We start from the raw sequence: 19213 nt of genomic DNA on the forward strand, positions 1-19213 counted from the left end.
CTCTCCTCAGCCCCTTCTTAAGTTCCTTCCTTGCTACCCTATATTCCTCAAGAGACCTATCTGATCCTTCCTGCTTAAACCTTATGTATGCTGCCTTCTTCCTCCTAACTAGATGTTTCACCTCTCTTGTCAACCATGGTTCCTTCACCCTGCCATTCTTTCTCTGCCTCACCGGGACAAATTTATCCCTAACATCCTGCAGGAGATCCCTGAACAACAACCACATCTCCATTGTATATTTCCCTTCAATGTACCCCACAATTTAATTGTGCTTCCTTCAGCTGCAAACTTCCTTGTTGCCCGATGTTCTGCAGCTTCATTTTAGAGATTCAGCTTGGTGCATATTGAAGGGAGCCATCAGACTTATGAAAGCACCTGAATTTAACTGCTCGCTTTTCTAACTTTGAAAGTATCAGTTATAGCTCTCCACAGCTACAACACCATCTAGGCTGTTTGTTTTGGAATTTGCAGAACCCAGAAAAGGATAACAGTGAGTGACAGTAAGAGCTTCAGGAACACCAGCAGCATAGATAAGAGGAGATGAACTGAGAAGTCTGGCTAACTGAGGAGAGCTTGGACACTCTTAGGTACTCCACCTTGAACTTTCCACTGCAATACTTGTCTCTGTTATCTCCTCTTGCTCACTTCTGATGTGTAAATCACCAAGCAAAAACCCAACTACCCTTTCTTACCAAACCAACAGAAGTGTAGGGATCAGAACTGGTGCATGATTGGCAGAAAGTTAGGTTTCATTCTCAGATCCATGCATGTGAGTGTTGTCAGCAGTGTGGCTGGATAAATTAGAGTCACCAAGTGGAGGTGAAGTCCCTATATTCCTTTCTTCGATGCCCATGCATTCCATCCTGATAATCATCTGCAGGGCGAACTCCTCTTCAGCTACATAAGGTCTTTGTCTCATTCACAACCTTTTTCTGGTGTTTTGTATTCTCCTTCCTTCAAGGAAAGGAAGAAGTGGCCAATGCATTAAAGTAATGGGATATGATGATCAGATGGATGGAGAATATTCGTTAATTATAACTGTGAGAGTGAAGCATGATGTGGTATTTAATTGAGTCTGAATACTGGATGGGGAGATGGGGTTACAATAATAATGTGTGTAATAATGTGCCCCAGAATACTAAAGAGGGCAAATTGAGAGACTATATTAGGATGTAGCTAATGTGCCACCATGCTCACTTTTTCCAGTATGATGGAGTCATTAATCTGGTTGCAGCACTGAACACTGGACTGTGACCACATTTGTGCTTATTCTGTAACAACCTTGAGTCACATTTTCTAGGTATCATGAATAAGTTTCTTTCTCACAGCAGCAGAGAATAGCCTTTCTAATCCCTTCACTGGTCTTCAACAGAAGATTGCTGAATCTGGGGCACTCCCAGCACATCTGCAGTCTATATTTTCAATTCATTTTACCCACTCCAGAGTCTATCAGATCTCAGGTCTACAATGTGCTATTAAATAGTGGAGATGGAATCAAGTTCCGTGTGTTGTCATCACGCTCACTCAGTAGCCCTAAAATAACGTTAATTACTGAGGCTGGGTCAAAGTGACTCCGGCAAACACTGCTGAAAATGTTGTGTATGGTGCCCCACCCCTTCCACCTGCCCCCTCCTCCAACTCCCAGCACATTGCAAATTAACATTCAGCTCATAAATTTTGTTTCAACATGAATGCTTAATTCAGCCCCATGATACTATTGTGGATTTATTTTTGAATTGTAGCTTTTACAGGACATGAAAGCAGGTATTGCATTGATATTTAGTCAACATGTTACAAATAATCACACAGTGCCATGTTAAACAATAATTCATGCTATTTTCAGTTTGTTTGTCAAATTTAAATTTTGTAAGTTGTGGTGTTGAACACAATTTTATTCCGTTGTTGCAAGGTAATTGCCAAGTAGCACAGACATATGAAGCACATTACAGATTTTGGATGCAACCAAGGTGATAGAAAATAATTGTAGAAAAACATAGGATAAAACATTATTGAAATGAACTAGTCTGCACACTCAGGTTTTAAAATATATATATATATATATATATATATACATTTATACATATATAATGTGTGTGTGTATATATATATATATATATATATACACACACACACACACGCACACACATATATATATACACACAATAGAAATAGTGCCTTTCATACCTTGGGATATTCCAAAAATATTGTCAAAAACAATTCAAGATTTTTATGATATAATCTCGATTCAAATGTAAGGAAACATTTCAGCCAATTTGAATATGGCAAAACCTTTGCCCAGTGGCAAGGAAGATTTCAATTTGAGTCTAATGCAAAATTTGAGGCACATCTCTGTCTTTGGTGTTTGTATATGGTCCACCTTAGTCCATCCATCTCCATCCATAATAAATCCCACTGCTATCCACAATAACCCCACTGCAATGAGTAAAAATGCACCTTTGGGGTAAAGCATGAATATGCTCACCAGGATCTCTTTCCAACAGGTATAAGATTGAGTTAAGGTAGCATACACATTGCTGCTACTCAGAAAGTCTGGAGAAGAGGGCACTGCAGGCATCAGTAAAACTGTTGCAATATGGCAAGGTTATTTTGATAAACTTCAATTTTGCTGCACTAAGAAGGAAAGTAAGTTCTTTCCCATCGAAGATCTGAGTGGACTGCAAAACTGTGCAGTTACTATTTGCCAAGGATACCAGTCAGGATGATCAGGTTATGTGCTGAAATCGTGTTAGATCACATGAATATTTTCAGGCTTTTGAGTGACTGATGTAATTGCCATGGCACCTTCAGCTGCTAGCGAACTCGAAGCACTCATTTCCATTTCTCCTAACCAGCTTTCAAATGGTGTGACTTCTTACTGGGTTCAATGTGTTCCATTGATTTTTTTTTCCAGAATAAGTGATTTCAGTGTGAGTGATAGACATCAGAAGATATGTGAACTGATATTCCTCCCACTTCTATAGACAAAATGGCAGACTACTCTGTTGTTTAAATTTTTTAAAAATGCAGATGCTGGAAATCTGAAATAAAAGCAGGGAATGCTGGAAACACTCAGCAAGACAGACAGCATTGTGACAGGAGGAACAGAGTTAGTGTCTCAGTTTGAAGACTGTGAAATTGAGAAAACAAGTTGTAGGTTGTCGAGAAGATGAGGATGTAATGGACAGTATAAAGAGAATATCTCTGATAGTGTGAGACCAGAGTTGCCAAGACACCTCTACTATTTAAGCAGTATTCTAGTTGATAGATTAATTCGGAGAATTAGAGAGGAAACAAGAGGACATGTTAAACCTGCGTGCAGCATGTCAGAGCTGAAACCTACTGAAGAATGCTGGAAATGCCAAGTAGATCAAGAGTTTATGGAAAGAGATAAACTGAATTAATAATGCACATCGATAACCTTACAGCAAAACTGGTTGGTTGTGATACAAGCAGAACAAAGCAAGTTATCTAAAATAGTTGAATTCAATATTGAGTTCTGAAGATTGCAATGTGTCTGTATGGAAGATGAGCTGCTATTCCTCAAGCTTATGTTGGGCTTTATTGAAACAGTGTGAGAGACCATGGACAGAGGTCAGAGTGGGAGTGTGCTGGAGAGTTAAAGTGATAGGCAACTTGCCAGTTCTGCTGAAGGGTTATCATTATTAACTCAACTTTGCTCTCTCTCCACAGACACTACCTGGTCTGCTGAGCACTTCCAGCATTCTCCATTAGATTTCAGGACTTAGCAACAGCTCTGATCTACATCTCATAGCTTTTACATACTCCTGGTTTTCTCTCTCTCCAGCTGTTCTCATGAATCCATCAACCAGACAGCTCCTTACATAACATATAGCACACCAACCCTGGTGTCACCATATCAGAGATGTAGCCTTTGTCTGATTCACTTCTTTTCCATCCTTCCTGCAACTTAAAACTAATTTGTTTTCTCAATTTCCCAATTCTGATGAAGGATCTTTGACGTGAAACATTAACATGGTCTCTCTTTTCAGAGACACAGCCTGATTTGCCAGTATTTTCTGTTTTTATATTATGTTGTTTATTTTGCAAGGAAAAAAAAGAAATGCTTTTTGCTCTCAGCAATTTTAAGGGGATATCTATAAACCAGAAGTTGAACCTTTTCGAGGAACTTATTATGTGAAAGAGTACATTACAGCCACTGTATATAGCATTGATCTATCAAGATTAAAAGTTTTCCAGATCAACTAATACAAGTAAAAAATGCCATTAAATAATTGATGAGAAGCTTGGACAGAAAAGTATTTAATTTTTTAAAAAAGTACCAATGATATTACTTTATTATAAGGCATCCCTGGCCAACTGTGCTCTACTGATTCTTGTTAGAACATGCACCTTACCATTACACACAGTTTGGATGGCTTCCAAGAAGTGCATTTTAGAAAGGGCATAGAGTACGTGCCGAGTAAATTTAGGCTACAAACAATTAGCATTTTTTCATGCTATTGATTTTCACATATTTTGTAAATCTGCTTACCATGCATCAAAAGTTAGCCAATATAAACCTGCTGCCTGTCATGTGACACCTGGTGGAAGTAAGCTTGCTGGTTATTTAATTCACTAAATTCTTTAACTTCCCCTGTTGTAGATCTTAGCATAAATTTATATTATACTGCAATAAAAGTTTTGCTTTAATTAGCCTTTATGTATTCCAGACTAAAAAAATACAGTTGGGTTTATTCATGTTCTGTGTTTATGTCAGAGTTGATAGAAAGCAAAAAAAGTCTAAATCAGACCAAAGCTCTGGCATGCAGAGCTGATTGAGGAAGCATGAACCAATTCCTCCTTTGAGTGCAATGCTCAAAACTCTGTTAACATTTTGGTATTTCTTAACTTTCCACAAAGAACTAAATGCTCAGAGAGTGTCTTCTTTATTGTGTTTATCCTTCAACACATAAACGCTTCTCAATTGACTCTTGTCCATATGTTCAGAGTAAAGTTAGGCTTTTGTGTGTTCCCCATGATTGGTACCTACAATCTAATCATAAATAAAGAGCCCTATGTTCAGTGGTTGAGAAACAAACATAAATCTTGTTCTAAACGTATGCTATTGCTTGGACAGACAGGCAAGCAGATCCCATTTTTTCTTTACTTATTCTAGGAATTTGGAGGTGTGCAAGACAGGGCTGGGGTGAATCACTCAACAGTTTCATTTGCTTTAACTTAAAACAAATGAACCCCCCTCCCCTCCACCCCATTTTTGAATCTCATCAGCCATAGTTTTACCCACTCATTTAATCTGTCAGTAACCCTTTGCAATGTTCTGCTTTCACCCATGCGATTTACTATGCACTCAACTTGTGTATGTGATTATGCCATTCTTATTTTCTTAGGATGGCTAGCTCAGAGTGAGCAAATTTGAAAACATGATTTCCAATTCTACCTCACTGCAAATTAGAAAGTTTTCACCATTTTTAAGATCCTCAATTTTATTTTAATTTTAATATACAAAATAAGTACATTATGAATTATCTCTATATTGGAATTTTTCCTAGTATAGGTATGTTCACAAAATATTTTTGGAGTAATAGGGAAGAACGTCTCCAAAACTTTCCCTCTTCAATTCCTTTGTAATAATGTAATATCACTTTGTTAAAAGTTAACAAGGAATATAGCAATAAAGACAGAAAATACTGGAAAGATGGAACAGTCTTCTGGTTTTATGTCAGGTTTCCAGCATTTGCAGTTATTTTTCATGTATCAATAACTTTCCTTATTGTAAGATAAAATTGACATGAAAAATCACTGATTAATATAGACATTTTGACATTGTGAACTGGTTTCTTTATGAAATGATGTGTACAATTGAAACTTGTACTTAAACTTGTGAAAATTTGTATTTATTTTTAACATGACCACTGTGATTTTGTTGTTAGTGAATCTGTGGGGAAGATTTTTTTTGTAAAGCATGACACAGAGCAATCTGAACAAAACTGGTCTGGTACAATTCTGTAGTAATGCCTGGAGCTGGCATGCTGATTTTGGTGTTGCAGTCTAAAACCTGCTTTCTTTTTATTGTGAATTAAGTCCATGTAACAATTCCAAGTAAATGTATACTCTTCAGCATTACATCTATCTGATAAATAGAAAACATTCAGGGAACTGTGCTAACTCATTGGCCAGCTCCAAAGCAAAATAGTACAAAATCAGTACAAAATTTTGCAGCTAGGCCTTTTACAAATATTCACTAAATTAATATAAAACAGCTTTCTCAATTCACACATCAAGAAGTTATAGGTCAGGATGGAAAGAATATGGTTGGCCTATGTGAAAATTAAGGGTGTATCAATGGATAATTTTGCTAATTAAGTCCTGCAGTACATTACTTGAATAATAACTGTAATTAAATATGTGATCAATATTTTGTACACCAATTTCTTGATACTTTATGTTGAACTGAAGACCAGCTACCTGAGATTACATTGTCCAATTATTCCACTTTTACTTTTAACACTCGTAATCTATAGGTTGAAAAACATGTTTGAGAATGATTTGGAGTGGCAACAGAATGATAAGTGGTCTCTAGAAATGGGTTTGAACAACCTAATAGAAAATTTACAGTACCACATTATGTCATACCCAGAATGGTTGGCTTGATGACAAATAGATTAATTGATTACAAATTGTTAAAAAATCGATTGGCACAACCTTGTATGAAAGATTATCAAGCATGGGTGAAGTGTGAGGATCTGTTTGCCTGGGCAGCTGTTTAAATCCACAGTGGAATAAAACTATTATCCAATGTTTGAATTTGCGTAGTTGGTTTCATCATGGTAATTTTTCTTTCATTTAAATTTGATTGCAGCAGTCTCTATACTGGGAGTCTGATTTGTAAATCAGTTTGAGTACACAAAGAATCACTGCTGGTTATTTCAATTTTATGAAATTGACAAGAGAACAAATGGGAATGAATTGTATTTTTAATAAGTTGGAGGTATTACTCAAGTTCTGTGCTTCACTGTTCTCCTGTTATTGTAAATCTGATAATAGTTATACATACAGCTGCAACCATCCATAAAGTGGTTGAAAGCACAGTGACTGTTCCAAAATGAACATTAAAGGTAGTCAGCCATTTTATGCACAGTCAGGCCTATAGGGAACAAATCTTTTTTTTTGCAGATTCAGTGCTCTATGGTTTATTTGGCATCTGCTTAGGAATTGCTGAAGTGTATTCAAACAGTAGCCTGGCATTACTTTTGCAACAATAGGGTACCTGCACTATAAGAAAAGTTGATAACTTTATGGAAGTATAAGTGATGCAAATAATGGTTTGCTAAGAAAAAGCTTCAGACTTTTTCTCTTGGTGATAACATCCACCTGAAAAACAAAATTGTGCAGCATCAAAAACTGGTGCTTACAAATGTTTGCTTCTATAACCCAATAGAAGTTGTTTCTTCCTTTTTGCCTGGATATTCTTACAGCAAGCACAGCATCTGTTAACAGATGGCAATGAAATGCACATTAACATTTACATTGTGAGTGCTCCATACTCATCAGGTCTGTGAAGCTTCATCTTATAGTTCTGAAATATTGATAAACAGTTATTTTAATTCTTGTCAGATATTTTCATATTGACATAGATCACATCTATAGTAAATATCTTTACTGCTTGAAAATTGAAAATACAGTGTTAATTAAAAATGACTTGAGGGTTCTGCTTGGATAAAGAAAGATCTGTATTGTATTTATAAAACTCCTGGTGACGGGTTGACTGCAAAATCATTCATCTACTATTGCTGTAATATCCTTCGTATTTAGTTTGCAACAATTGTGCAATTGTAGATTTACCACAGCGTGCTTTGTTTAAGTTTTGTGTAGTGATCTCCTATATTCTGGTTGTGTCATGAATGGAAATGTACTGCTAGAGAAGACAGTTATAAAATTAGAATTACAATTGAGTCTTTCTTCCAAAGTATCTAATTGAGCATTAATGTATTCTTACTGTCATTGAAGGTTGACTCTGAAACTCCAGCAATGCAATGAGTGAATAATTAGCAGCCTCTGGTCAAGTTCAGTTCACAAAAATACCACAATGTTGTTTCTGTTTTTTGCCTTTATGCAGGGTCTACTATCTGAAATACTCAGAAAAGAAGAGGACCCAAAGACTGCTTCACAGTCTTTGTTGGTCAATCTGAGAGCAATGCAGAATTTTCTAAACCTGCCTGAAGCAGAAAGGGACCGTATTTACCAGGATGAAAGGGAGAGAAGCCTCAATGCAGCCTCAGGGATTGGAACTGCACCTTTGATAAGTTCTCCTAACCGTACCCAGCAGGTAACTGATAAATAGAGATATTTAAAGGAAGGCCTTCATAAGTTTAACCATTTTTGTTTTCCCGTCATGTGGAATTTTCTGATCTTCCACTTGCAAAGTTGAGTCTTAGAAATGATTAGTAAATCAGGCATGGAAGACAACGTGCTTTATTTTCAGAGTGTTATATTTTTCAATAATTACTTTTAATGGCCATAAAACTAGAAATGGCAGAAACTTGATGTGTGAATCCCCATGCCTGATTCTCTAATCCATTCTCTCAGTGCACAAGTTTCTGCTTTGTAAACAAGTCTTTGAAAAATATGCTTTTTTTATTACAACACAATAGAATTAGAAACTGATCATTTAGGGATAGAAATGTGCCCATGGTTAATGCACTAAAAACTGAAGTCAAATGGAAACTGAAGTTTGGAAGTGAAGTACAATGCAAATGTAATGTTTAGCAAATGTGATTAAGGGCAAATTTTACCCCATATTTTCCACTATGAACTAAATATCCAGAAAACAAATGGCTTCCTAATCTACAGACCATGAGCTCCCTAAGCAAATTTTGCATAATCTCAGCCTATATATTAATAAACGTTGATCCTTTGCACCAAGCTACCCACAGTTTCATCAAGATAGCACCACCATCAAAATTGCAATGTGCCAGTGTGATAAAATAAATAGGTAACTCATCTGCCATGTCGTAGAAATGAAACTTTCCATAAACAAAAAGTTCAAACTGTCAATGTGATAGATTCATTCATAGACAAATGGGGAAAAAGTCGCATTGCTCTGACTGGGTTTCAGACCATTCTGAGAAAGAGCAGATGATTTTCTCTGCTTCTGCTTAGACTACATCTTATCTGTGTGTTTCTGGGTTTCTAGAGAGGAAAGGTACTTTTTTTATCAGCACTGATAATTATCTCAACCAGCATATTTTTACTATAAAAGAAATATAAAATTTGTATGTTTTTATTATTTTGACATACACTTTGTAATTTCTGCATACATTAGAAAGTTTATACATGCTATAAATAACTATGAAGGTAGTTCCAAAGTTTTAATGTCAGACGTTTTTATTTATATCAAAGCAACTGTCTATATGAAAATAAAAAAAAGCCACAACCTAGAGATATATAATGATTGATAAATGAGGCTGATTGAAAGGCATTATAATAAAGTGAGCCTTGTAGAGGTTCTTGAATGTTCAGTTAAACCTTGTCAAATTTCTTTCTCCTGACATTACTAGTTTGATAACATAACTAGTACTATTTCTTCAATGGTTCCGTGAGCTTATGTAGTTGATCTCAAATTTAATCATATATGTATGCTTAATGAACTGAGCTGGTGGAAGGAGTGGTAGTATTGATTTTATTACTTCAAACTGAGGGTAAAATCAGATTGGGTTCCTATTTCTGAAACCTGTCCCACTGGTTCCTGCTAGAAGTATGGGCAACCGGAGATTAGATGAGGATCTGCTAATGCTCATTGTCAAAATGTAATGAATGTACAGACAAACAAATTTGCTAAGAATGTAAGAACTCATGAATTTCATCATCTTGAGAACAAGAGGAGAGGGGAAGAAAATTAATAATAAGAAAAGTAATTGGTTACTGTTGCTATATTAGCTTGTACATTTTTTCATTGCTCACAGTATATGTGATAATTTCTTCAAGTCCCTAGGGAATTGTTCAACAATTTGGGCAAAGGGAAAGAAGAGGGAATGAACGCTGTTAAAATGGCTAGCTATGTTTTTTTAAATGTCACCTGATGTATTGGTTTCAGCAGAACTATCCACTCAATTTCATCAAGAGCAGACTTTTACTCTAATAACCCTTTACTTTTTCTTAATCTTATAATTATTCATTGGAAGAAATTATTCATTGTCTTTGAGCTACCTTACAATGCGTTACTTTAAGACTTCAGTGATAATAATGCCAAGGCTTGTGCAGCAAAACGTTGAGACCTTCAGTAACAACTGCTGGGTGAAAAGCTGTTTAAGTGCCCAAGACACAGGTGGTTCACACCAGTGTCATACAGAAGGCATAATCAATGGACATGAATTGTCCATCTGCAGTTGATATTATGTTCTGAATTTTTTTTTAAAGAATCTGTAAAATTCCAGAAGTCTGAATTCTAGCTGAGCTAATGCTGAGTTTCAGCTTATAAATCTGTAAAGTTATCTTAATGAAAGAGCTCCAGTAACACAGGAAAATATCTGTATTTGTATTTAAACCTTTCCTATTGTACATTATTAACTCAGATTAAAACTTTATCTAGGTCAAAACATCCTCCATTACAACTGAGTGGAATGGTAAATCGGAAGGCTGTGCACTTAATATTAATGCTTCCATTTACGATGAGATTCAGCAGGAAATGAAGAGGGCCAAAGTGTCCCAAGCACTATTTGCTAAGGTTGCAGCAACAAAGAGCCAGGTAAGGAAAAAATATGGAGAATGCTTGCATTATACAGAGAATTTTTGATTGGTTATAGGTTGATCAGACTAATTGACCAACATATGCAACCTGCAAAATGTAGTTGTTTAATCTGCAATTGTTTCCCAGCAGAAAATGCTTGGTGTAAAGGATTTGGAAATTAATTATGCCAATCAGTTCTGTTCCATTTATGGATCACAGTAGTTCGTCGAAGTCAACTTTGGTTTAGTTTCATTTTTATTCTTTTTATATTGTTACTGGTGATTCTTTTACAACTTTAAACATAGAAATTATAATTTACAATGTTAGAGTACAGATATTTAATTGTTTTGCATGTCCTGATTCCTGTCATAATGGAAGTGAACTTACATTCACACTTTCCTCTGAGAACATTGAATAGTTTTATTCCATGGTTTTGTTAAATGCCTTCGTGATTAGTTGATATCAATAAGACCAGTTGAATTTTGTCAATGTGTGTCTTTGTTTGGAGTACTTCCACCTGACCATTCATTTAGGTAGGCATCAGGAACTCATTGGGGATGTCAGTTTCTTTAAGTGACCATCGCCTATGGATTCAGAGTTGTGAGATTTTGGTACATTTTGAAATGCTCAAGAACAACAGATGCAACTCTTGCTTCTTGCCTTTATATTTTCTTTTTCTTACCTTTTGGTGTTCAGGGTACAAAAGTGTCCTGTGAGGATCATTTGGTGGCACTCTCACCTTTCATTTAGGGACTTGCATTTGAAATTAAAGTGACACCTCAGCTCATTTTGCTGCTGTGCTAACCTCCTATCTTCTCGGTGATTTTTATTCTCAGAGCTTCTTGCTTATTAATTAGATGTTAAAATTGAGGGAGTTGGAAGTTGTCTTGAACAGTATGTGCCAGGAGTGGGTCATTCAGCCCCTCATACTTGCTCTGTCAGTCAATGAGATCATGGCTGACCCCAGTGCCTCTTTACTGTACCATCCCCATATCTAAAAATCTGTTTATCTCTGACTTGAATACACTCAGTGATTGAGCTTCCTCAGCCCTCTTGGGTTGAGAATTGCAAAGATGCACTTACCTTCTGTGTGAAGAGATTTCATCACATCTCAGGCCTGAATCTTAACTCTGTAGCCCCTGGTTCTAGATACCCCAACCAAGGGAATCAACATCCCTGCATCCAACCTGTCAAGTTCCTTGAACAATTAGTATAATTTTTAAAATGTGTACAGTATATTCTTCTATACTCACGAGAGCTTAGGCCCAGTCTGCTTAATCTTTCCTCCAAAGAACATCTCCATCCCAAGAATCAACCTGATTAACATACGTTGCACTCCCTCTATGGCAAGTTTTTCCTTTCTTAGTTAAGAAAACCAGACCTATACACAATGTTCCAGTCACATCCTGTCTCATCAGGTATCTATATAATTTCAGTCAGACCTCTTGACCTCAGAATCCCTTGCGGTAAAGCTCAACTTACCATTTGCCTTTCTAACTGTGTGCTGTTCCTACACCTTAAGTTTCAGTGATTCCTATACAAGGAAAGCCAGATCCCACTGAACACCAATACCTTTCAATCTCGCCATTTGAGAAGCATTCTTTTTTTTCTTTTCTGCTAAAGTGGATGATCTCCTATTTTTTTCCACTTTATATGCAATATTCAGTGTCCTTCCCCATTCATGTAACCTGTGTGTATTCCCCTGAAGCTTCTCTCCATCCTCCTCACAACTCGCGTTGTTGCCCAGCTTTCTGTCATCAACAAACTTGGATATATTACAGTTGGCCCCTTCATCCAAATCATTGATATAGATTTTGAACAGCTGGGTCCCTAGCATCGATCTCCATGGCATTCCCACTGTGCACAGCTCCTGACCCAAAAATAAATTGTTTATTCCCACTCTGTTTTCTGCCTGGAACAATCCTCAGTTGCACCAGTATTTAACCCCAATCCAATATGTTCTAATTTTATTTAGTAGCCTCCTGTATTAACTTATTGCAAGTCTTTTGAAAATCCAAACAATGGTCCAAAAGTCCATTGGTTCCCCCTTATCTATTCTGCTGGTTATAACTCCAAAGATCTCAGAATAGATTTGTCAAGTATGATTTCCCTTTTATAATTCCATGTTACTCTACACAGTCCCATTTTTGTTTTACAGCTGTCTTTTACCATTTAAATATAGAAACATAGGCAATAAAAACAGGAATAGACCATTCAGTCCTTTGAGCCTCTTCCTCCATTCAATGCAGTCATGGCTGATCCTCTCTTAATAATACACTCCTTGATATCTTTTGTGGCTGTATATTTACTTACCTCCATAAATACATTCAACAGTCTTCTCTGATAGAAAATTCCACAGGTTCACCACACTTGGAGTGCAGAAATCGCTCCTCATCTTAGTCCTGAATGTATTCAGGACATCCTGCGATTGTGACCCCTTTATTCTAGACACCCCAGCCAGGCAGAACATCCTTCCAGCATCCAATCTGTCTCACCCTGTCAGAATTTTCAATGAGATCCCCTCATTCTCTTAACAACAGATTACAGGACTTCTTCATTTGTGAGAGCCAGACTAACTAGTCTCATAGAATCATATAGCACAGAAATAGGCTCTTTGGCCCAATTCTTTCATGCCAACCAAGATGTCTTTGTGCCTGCATTTGGCCCATATCCCTCTGAACCTTTCTTATCCACAAACCTGTCCAATTGTCTTTTAAGCGTTGTAATTGTACCTGCCTCTACCACTTCCTCTGGCAGCTCATTCTATATACCCACCACATTCTGTGTGAAAAACGTTCCTTTCGGGTCCCCTTTAAATCTTTCCCCTCTCACTTTAAGTCTATGTCCTCAAGGTTTAGACTCCCTGAACATGGGAAAAAGACCATCCACCTTATCTATGCCCCCTCATGATTTTATAAACCTCTATAAGGTCACCTCTCGAACTTCTTGGCTCCAGGGATAGTCCCAGCCTATCCAGTCTCTTTTTATAAGTCAAGCCCTCCAGTCCCAGCAACACCTTGGTGGATCTTTTCTGCACCCTTTCTAGCTTAATCACATCCTTCCTGTCGTATCACAACCACTACTGCACACAGTATTCCAGATGCGGTCTCACCAACGTCTTGTACAGCTATAACATAACATCCCAACTCTTGTACTCAATACGCCAACCCATGAAGGCAAGTGTGCCCTGTTTTCTCTCTCCCTTTTTACTTAAGTATTGAGGTTACATTTTATACCTAATCTATGGGAAGTGTTCAAGAATCTATGGAATTTTGAAGAGTGAGGAAATGTGCATCCAAAACTTTTTGATGCAGTGAGGATTTATCTGTTTTCTGTCCCATTATTTCTTTTTAACTGAATTTAATTTCTTTTAGTTCCTCATTCACTCTGGACTTGTTGCTTTCCAGTCTTTCCTGTGGCTTCTTCTGTGAAGACAGACTCAAAATTGTTGTATGATTTCTCTGCCATTTCCCTTTTTTCCCAATATAATTTATCCCGTCTCAGACTGTAAGGGACTCACATTAACTTTTACTAATCTTTTCCTTTCTACACATCTGAAGAGGCTTTTACTGGCTGGTTTCATATTTCTCACAAGATTAATCTTGTATTCTACTTTCCCTTTTCTAATCAGTTTTTTGGTGCTCCTTTCCCAAATTCTGAAATGTTCTAAACAATATACCTCCTTGACCCAAGGACACCAAAAATAGTTTAGCAGGCCAGTCGTTTCATTTGATGTTTCTCGGATCTTTCAAATTGGCAGCTGATATTTCCTGCATTACTTCAGTGATGGTGCTTAAAAGTAACTGATTGGGTTGTAAAGTGCTTTAGAACATCCCAAGGACATGGTAAAGTGCTATTTGAATGCAGGTTTTTTTTTCTGATGCCTTTTTCTCATCATAAATAAATAAGAAATATGATAATAGTTTGACCTAGATATGACACAGAAATTATCGCAGTTGTGATCCACTCCAGAAATAACTGGTTTTCATCTGCATAGCACTGAAAAAAAGCACCACATGTACAGATTCCCAGACCATTACATTTGGTGCTGAAAGTTTAGCAGAAAAGGGGGATTCGTAATATGATTATGAAACTGCGCATCAGAAGAATTAAGGGTGTGTTTTGCTTTGAGAAGGCTGTTCAAAAGATTTTTCATACATGCTTGCACCAAGCACTATACTTTTGTACTGCCTTGTCCAGATAAAAAGAAGTGCTTTGTGCAATTTTAGAAGTGATTAGTATTTATAAAGTGATAACTCCACAAGGAGGAGACTGTTGAAGCTATTTTTTCTTGAGTTTTGCTTAACCGTAAGGCGAAAGTACATCAAGCAATTTTCAGATTGTTTTATTAGTTACTGGCTAAAAACAGAATTGTGTTTAGCTGAAAACTTGGGTCTCAAATTTAAGGATGTGTTTGAAGATATAGTAATTTTATAAAGCATGGAATTTTTTTCTGACTATTATGCTAGGGATGTCATCCATAAATTGAAGATCATTTCATTAGACACTGGCAATTCAACCATGAAATATTCTTAGATCAGGGTGTAACAAAGAACTTTTGGTGGACTATATCTTCATCTGGAGTTTGTACATATTTATCTTCCTCCTCAACCTTGTCTTCTTGCCACAGGGTGGTGCAGTAAATGAAGTTTACCTTGGTAACTTGCAGCATGAACCAGACCTGGACAATTCTTCAAAATATTTCAGAGCATGCTGTAATTTCCATCCCTTCTCTCAATTAGGGACCAATTGAAGCACCCAATGAAGACAAATTGCTGTTCACTTAGGGTGCATACTGTTCTTTAGCCCTCATAGAATGAGTCTCTAATGCAATATGTAGGTTCCTTATCAAGGGCATAAACTATCATTGCAGAGTATATCTTATCATCAGAGAGTCATCCTTCCATTCTACTTCTAATCCTTATAGCCTGAAGTAACATTGAAGAATGTTGGAACCTTTTGTATTTATATAAACCAGCGGAATATGGATAGGGTTCAAATGGCTGTGTGAATACACATAATCACTTCCTGTGCCTGAGAAATGCACAGACATTGTTCTACTCCAGTTGCTCCTTTGCAAAGTTTAATTTAGATGCAAATTTCCAAATAAAGATTCCTTTCACTTCCGCCACACAGCAGCTACCTAGTGCATCTTGTATAGCACTATGGGATACTGGGAGGAATCTGTTGTGAAAAATTAAGGATTACAGTTGCGTTCACTGCTCCTGGCAGCATCATTGCAATGTTAGATTATAGCTGTAGACTGTCTTGTAACCAGTGACATTGGTCAGTCATGATGGTCCTGCTTACCCACAGCTTCTCAAACAGTCTCACTTGGAGAGGTTGAACTTGCTTACCAAATGATGTAACTTCAACCGTGGGACCTTTGAATTAATATAGCCAGAAGATTTTGTTAGCTGAAGACTGTTACTCATATGTATTTGGCAAAATGGGGGGACACAGAAGTGGAAAGATAAACAGATGATTAGTGGTGCAATAATTAAAATGCCTTCATCTATATGTCACAGTACAACAGGATAACTAAGGGAAATCGAATGAAAATAGAGGAAACTGATATATTACTATATACAGAATTTTGCTTCAATCATTTGTTTGATTTGAGCACCAGTTCAACATCAATTTTTAATGAGGGTTCTGCAGCTAGACATGTGAAGTGTTAAGTCATCTACCGTGGGAAATGAAAGTAGGTGCTTCAGATTAAAAAATACTGACCAACACATGGCAATATTTTTTGGGTGAAAATTAGTAATTTCTGGAATAAAATATGATAATGCAAGTTCTGGGTCATTTCATATTTTTCTGGAAATTCAACCAGGTTCTTCCCATTAGGAATTGTGCTTGCATGAATGATGAGTTTTGGTGTCAGGCAAGAACCTAATGGCATTTTTCATCATGCAAAGCTTCCACAATTGATCTATGTTATATCTCACAGTTTGCTCTTCACCACAGTATTCATCACTGATGCTCTGCACTCAAAGAAATGTCCTTTACTTTCATTCAGTAGAGAATGTGAGGCTGAGTTGGTGTGCAGAGTTGCCAGCATTGCAGATTTCCCAAGGTTCAGCTCATGCTGCATTACATTCATTTGACTTTACGAGCTTCCTTTTAGAACTTGAAACTCTTTGTGAATTGTAAGGACTTCCACAAGTACTGATGACCATGTGTGAAACTTTCTCATTGCCAGTATAGGTATCCAGGGAGCTCACATGACCCCACCTTCATCAGTCCATCTTGCCCACCCTATTTTAGGGGCATCACTGTCCTGTTGGATAGAACTTGATGTGATAAGAACTGTCCCTTTCTTTCTTGGTTTCTGCCTCCTGTCTCTTTTACTGAACACTGTTAGAATGAAAGTAATTGGGCCACCAATTAGGGAACACCCTTCTTAGCAATTTTTACATCTTCATTGTCTGTGGTCAATGGGCAACTCAGAATTAACATTCAGCCTTCATTTATGCTTTTGACTCAAGTGTGAATGATTATAAAGACAAGACAATAGTGAATATCCCTATCAATAGGCACTCTCTGTAGATGGCCTTCAAAGATGAGAATGTACACTTTTTGTTGATTAATGGGAAGTGCCTTCGCACTTGTATCTAAACGATTACTGTTCTCCCTCCAAGGTATTGAGACTAATTGAATGTTTTAAGTTACAATGAAGGACAGCATTTCAACATTTTACAATGCATTAAGTCTGTCTCTCACATGTCTGCACACTCATTACATTGGGAACCAATATCAGATTCATCCCACTTGAATGTTTAAACATCAAAATGTAAATGAAAATATTTGTTCTAAATGAAACTTAAAAAATTCCTAGTCTGAGCCATCTCCTGTCTTCCTCTGGCTGCTTGTCCTCCTGAATTTGTGTGTTGGCATTGGGGTGGTGAGGGGTTTCTGTGTGGAATGCCTGAGGTGATAAATACAAATGCAATAGAATGGCAATGCTGATTTAATGCTGGCAGTGGTGAATCTCATCATCAACTACCTTTATTGACAAGGCAGCGCTGAGGTGGCTCCTGAGATTTGGGAAATAATCCATGTTTTCCACGGGTCTCACCGTGAGCCTCAATGAAAGCAGGTTGATAGGGCACATTTGTCTTCCAGATATTGACAATAAGGCCCATTTTCTTGAAGACTTCCGTGAATGAGTAGACAATGTCTGCTGACTGTGCACAAACAGAGGAGAGTGTCTGTACACTACAGCTCAACTACTTAGTTAGGGGTACCTTGGTTTCTACTCTCTACTGCTGCTTACCTGAGCAGCTAAGTACCAGCAACTGTGTGAGAGTGAGTTGGTAATGATGATCATGAACATTGCTTTCTTTATTAGTGAGCAACGCTTTGTGAATACGCTTGTGCTATTGCACTAGAATCATATTTGAAAACCGCAGTCCTATTGCTGCAGCATGAATCAGCATGGGTGAACCGCGCAATGATACTTCAGCGTTCCTATTAAGGACCTAATGAATTTCTAGGCCAATGTGTTGCTATGTGGTCTGACATTTAATTTACAGGAAAAATTTCACAATGACTTCACAAATGTGATGTCATAGCAATAACAAAAATTACTCAGCCAAAATTTACAATGGATCCAGAGAAACCAACATTCTCCATTTTTCTCCTTTCTGAAGCTTCCAGATTTTCATAACTTAAATTTCTGATGGTGTGGGTGAGACAGTTTTTCTTTTTATAAACCGCATGCTGCTGACACCCACAGCTTTTATTCCAGGATCAAGAAGTGATATTGCTCTTTTTGGATATGAGATACAGACATCCACATATGAGAATCGTGCATCCGTCCCCCAACTGGTCTGAATTGTTGTCTTTTTTTGCATAAATATTCTTGATTTGTGGACGTCCTGGTAGCTTATGCTGCAGGTCTATGATCTCCAGAGAGGAGTAGCATAAATTCTGATCCCAGGAGGGATTTTCTCTCAAAATCAACTGGCATAGTTTGGAAAAATTTAGTCAATTCTCTGCTGTGTTACCAGTGAGGGGATTCAGATTAGCATTATGCTATATCAAGTAGAGAGAAGAGCTTGGCATGGCAGTCTCCCGTGATGTAAGTGCATCTCCCTGTTTCAGTAGCAAAGAAATCTTGCGTTACACTCATGGGGAAATGTACAGATTGAACTGAATCATATTGAACTCTTCCATGCATAGAGATGGATAAAAGTAGTGAGCAGCCTGAACAGTTGGTAAAACAGATAATATTGGCTGAAAGTAGTTTCATATTTTAAGCTTTTTCCAAAATATGTATTCCATTGAATATTATCTAATGTAACAACTATGCTTCTGACAAAATAAATTAGTTTTTAGGCAGCATGTTGCTGTATAATAAGGTGTCTAATCCTTATTATCGGTTTGTTGATGCAAAAACTCCTTTAAATTGACCATTTCAACACATGGTTTCCCCTGAAACTAGCTGTGATAATTAGCATGGGTCTAATGAGACAGAATATCACTGATCCTGTGCTGAAC

The 19213-nt window shown here is 37.2% G+C and overlaps 1 protein-coding gene across 4 annotated transcripts in view; it reads left to right on the plus strand.

Moving 5' to 3' along the window:
* Positions 1 to 19213, plus strand: part of LOC127570438 (DNA-binding protein SATB1-like) — a 110366-nt gene that overhangs the window by 36663 nt on the left and 54490 nt on the right. For all 4 annotated transcript variants that reach the window (XM_052016022.1, XM_052016023.1, XM_052016019.1 and 1 more), the window contains 2 exons: positions 8099 to 8308; positions 10571 to 10726. In XM_052016022.1, the coding sequence (XP_051871982.1) occupies positions 8099 to 8308; positions 10571 to 10726 (366 nt within the window). The remainder of the gene's footprint in view (positions 1 to 8098; positions 8309 to 10570; positions 10727 to 19213) is intronic.

The sequence above is a fragment of the Pristis pectinata genome, chromosome 5 (assembly GCF_009764475.1).
Source record: "Pristis pectinata isolate sPriPec2 chromosome 5, sPriPec2.1.pri, whole genome shotgun sequence".
Taxonomy (NCBI): domain Eukaryota; kingdom Metazoa; phylum Chordata; class Chondrichthyes; order Rhinopristiformes; family Pristidae; genus Pristis; species Pristis pectinata.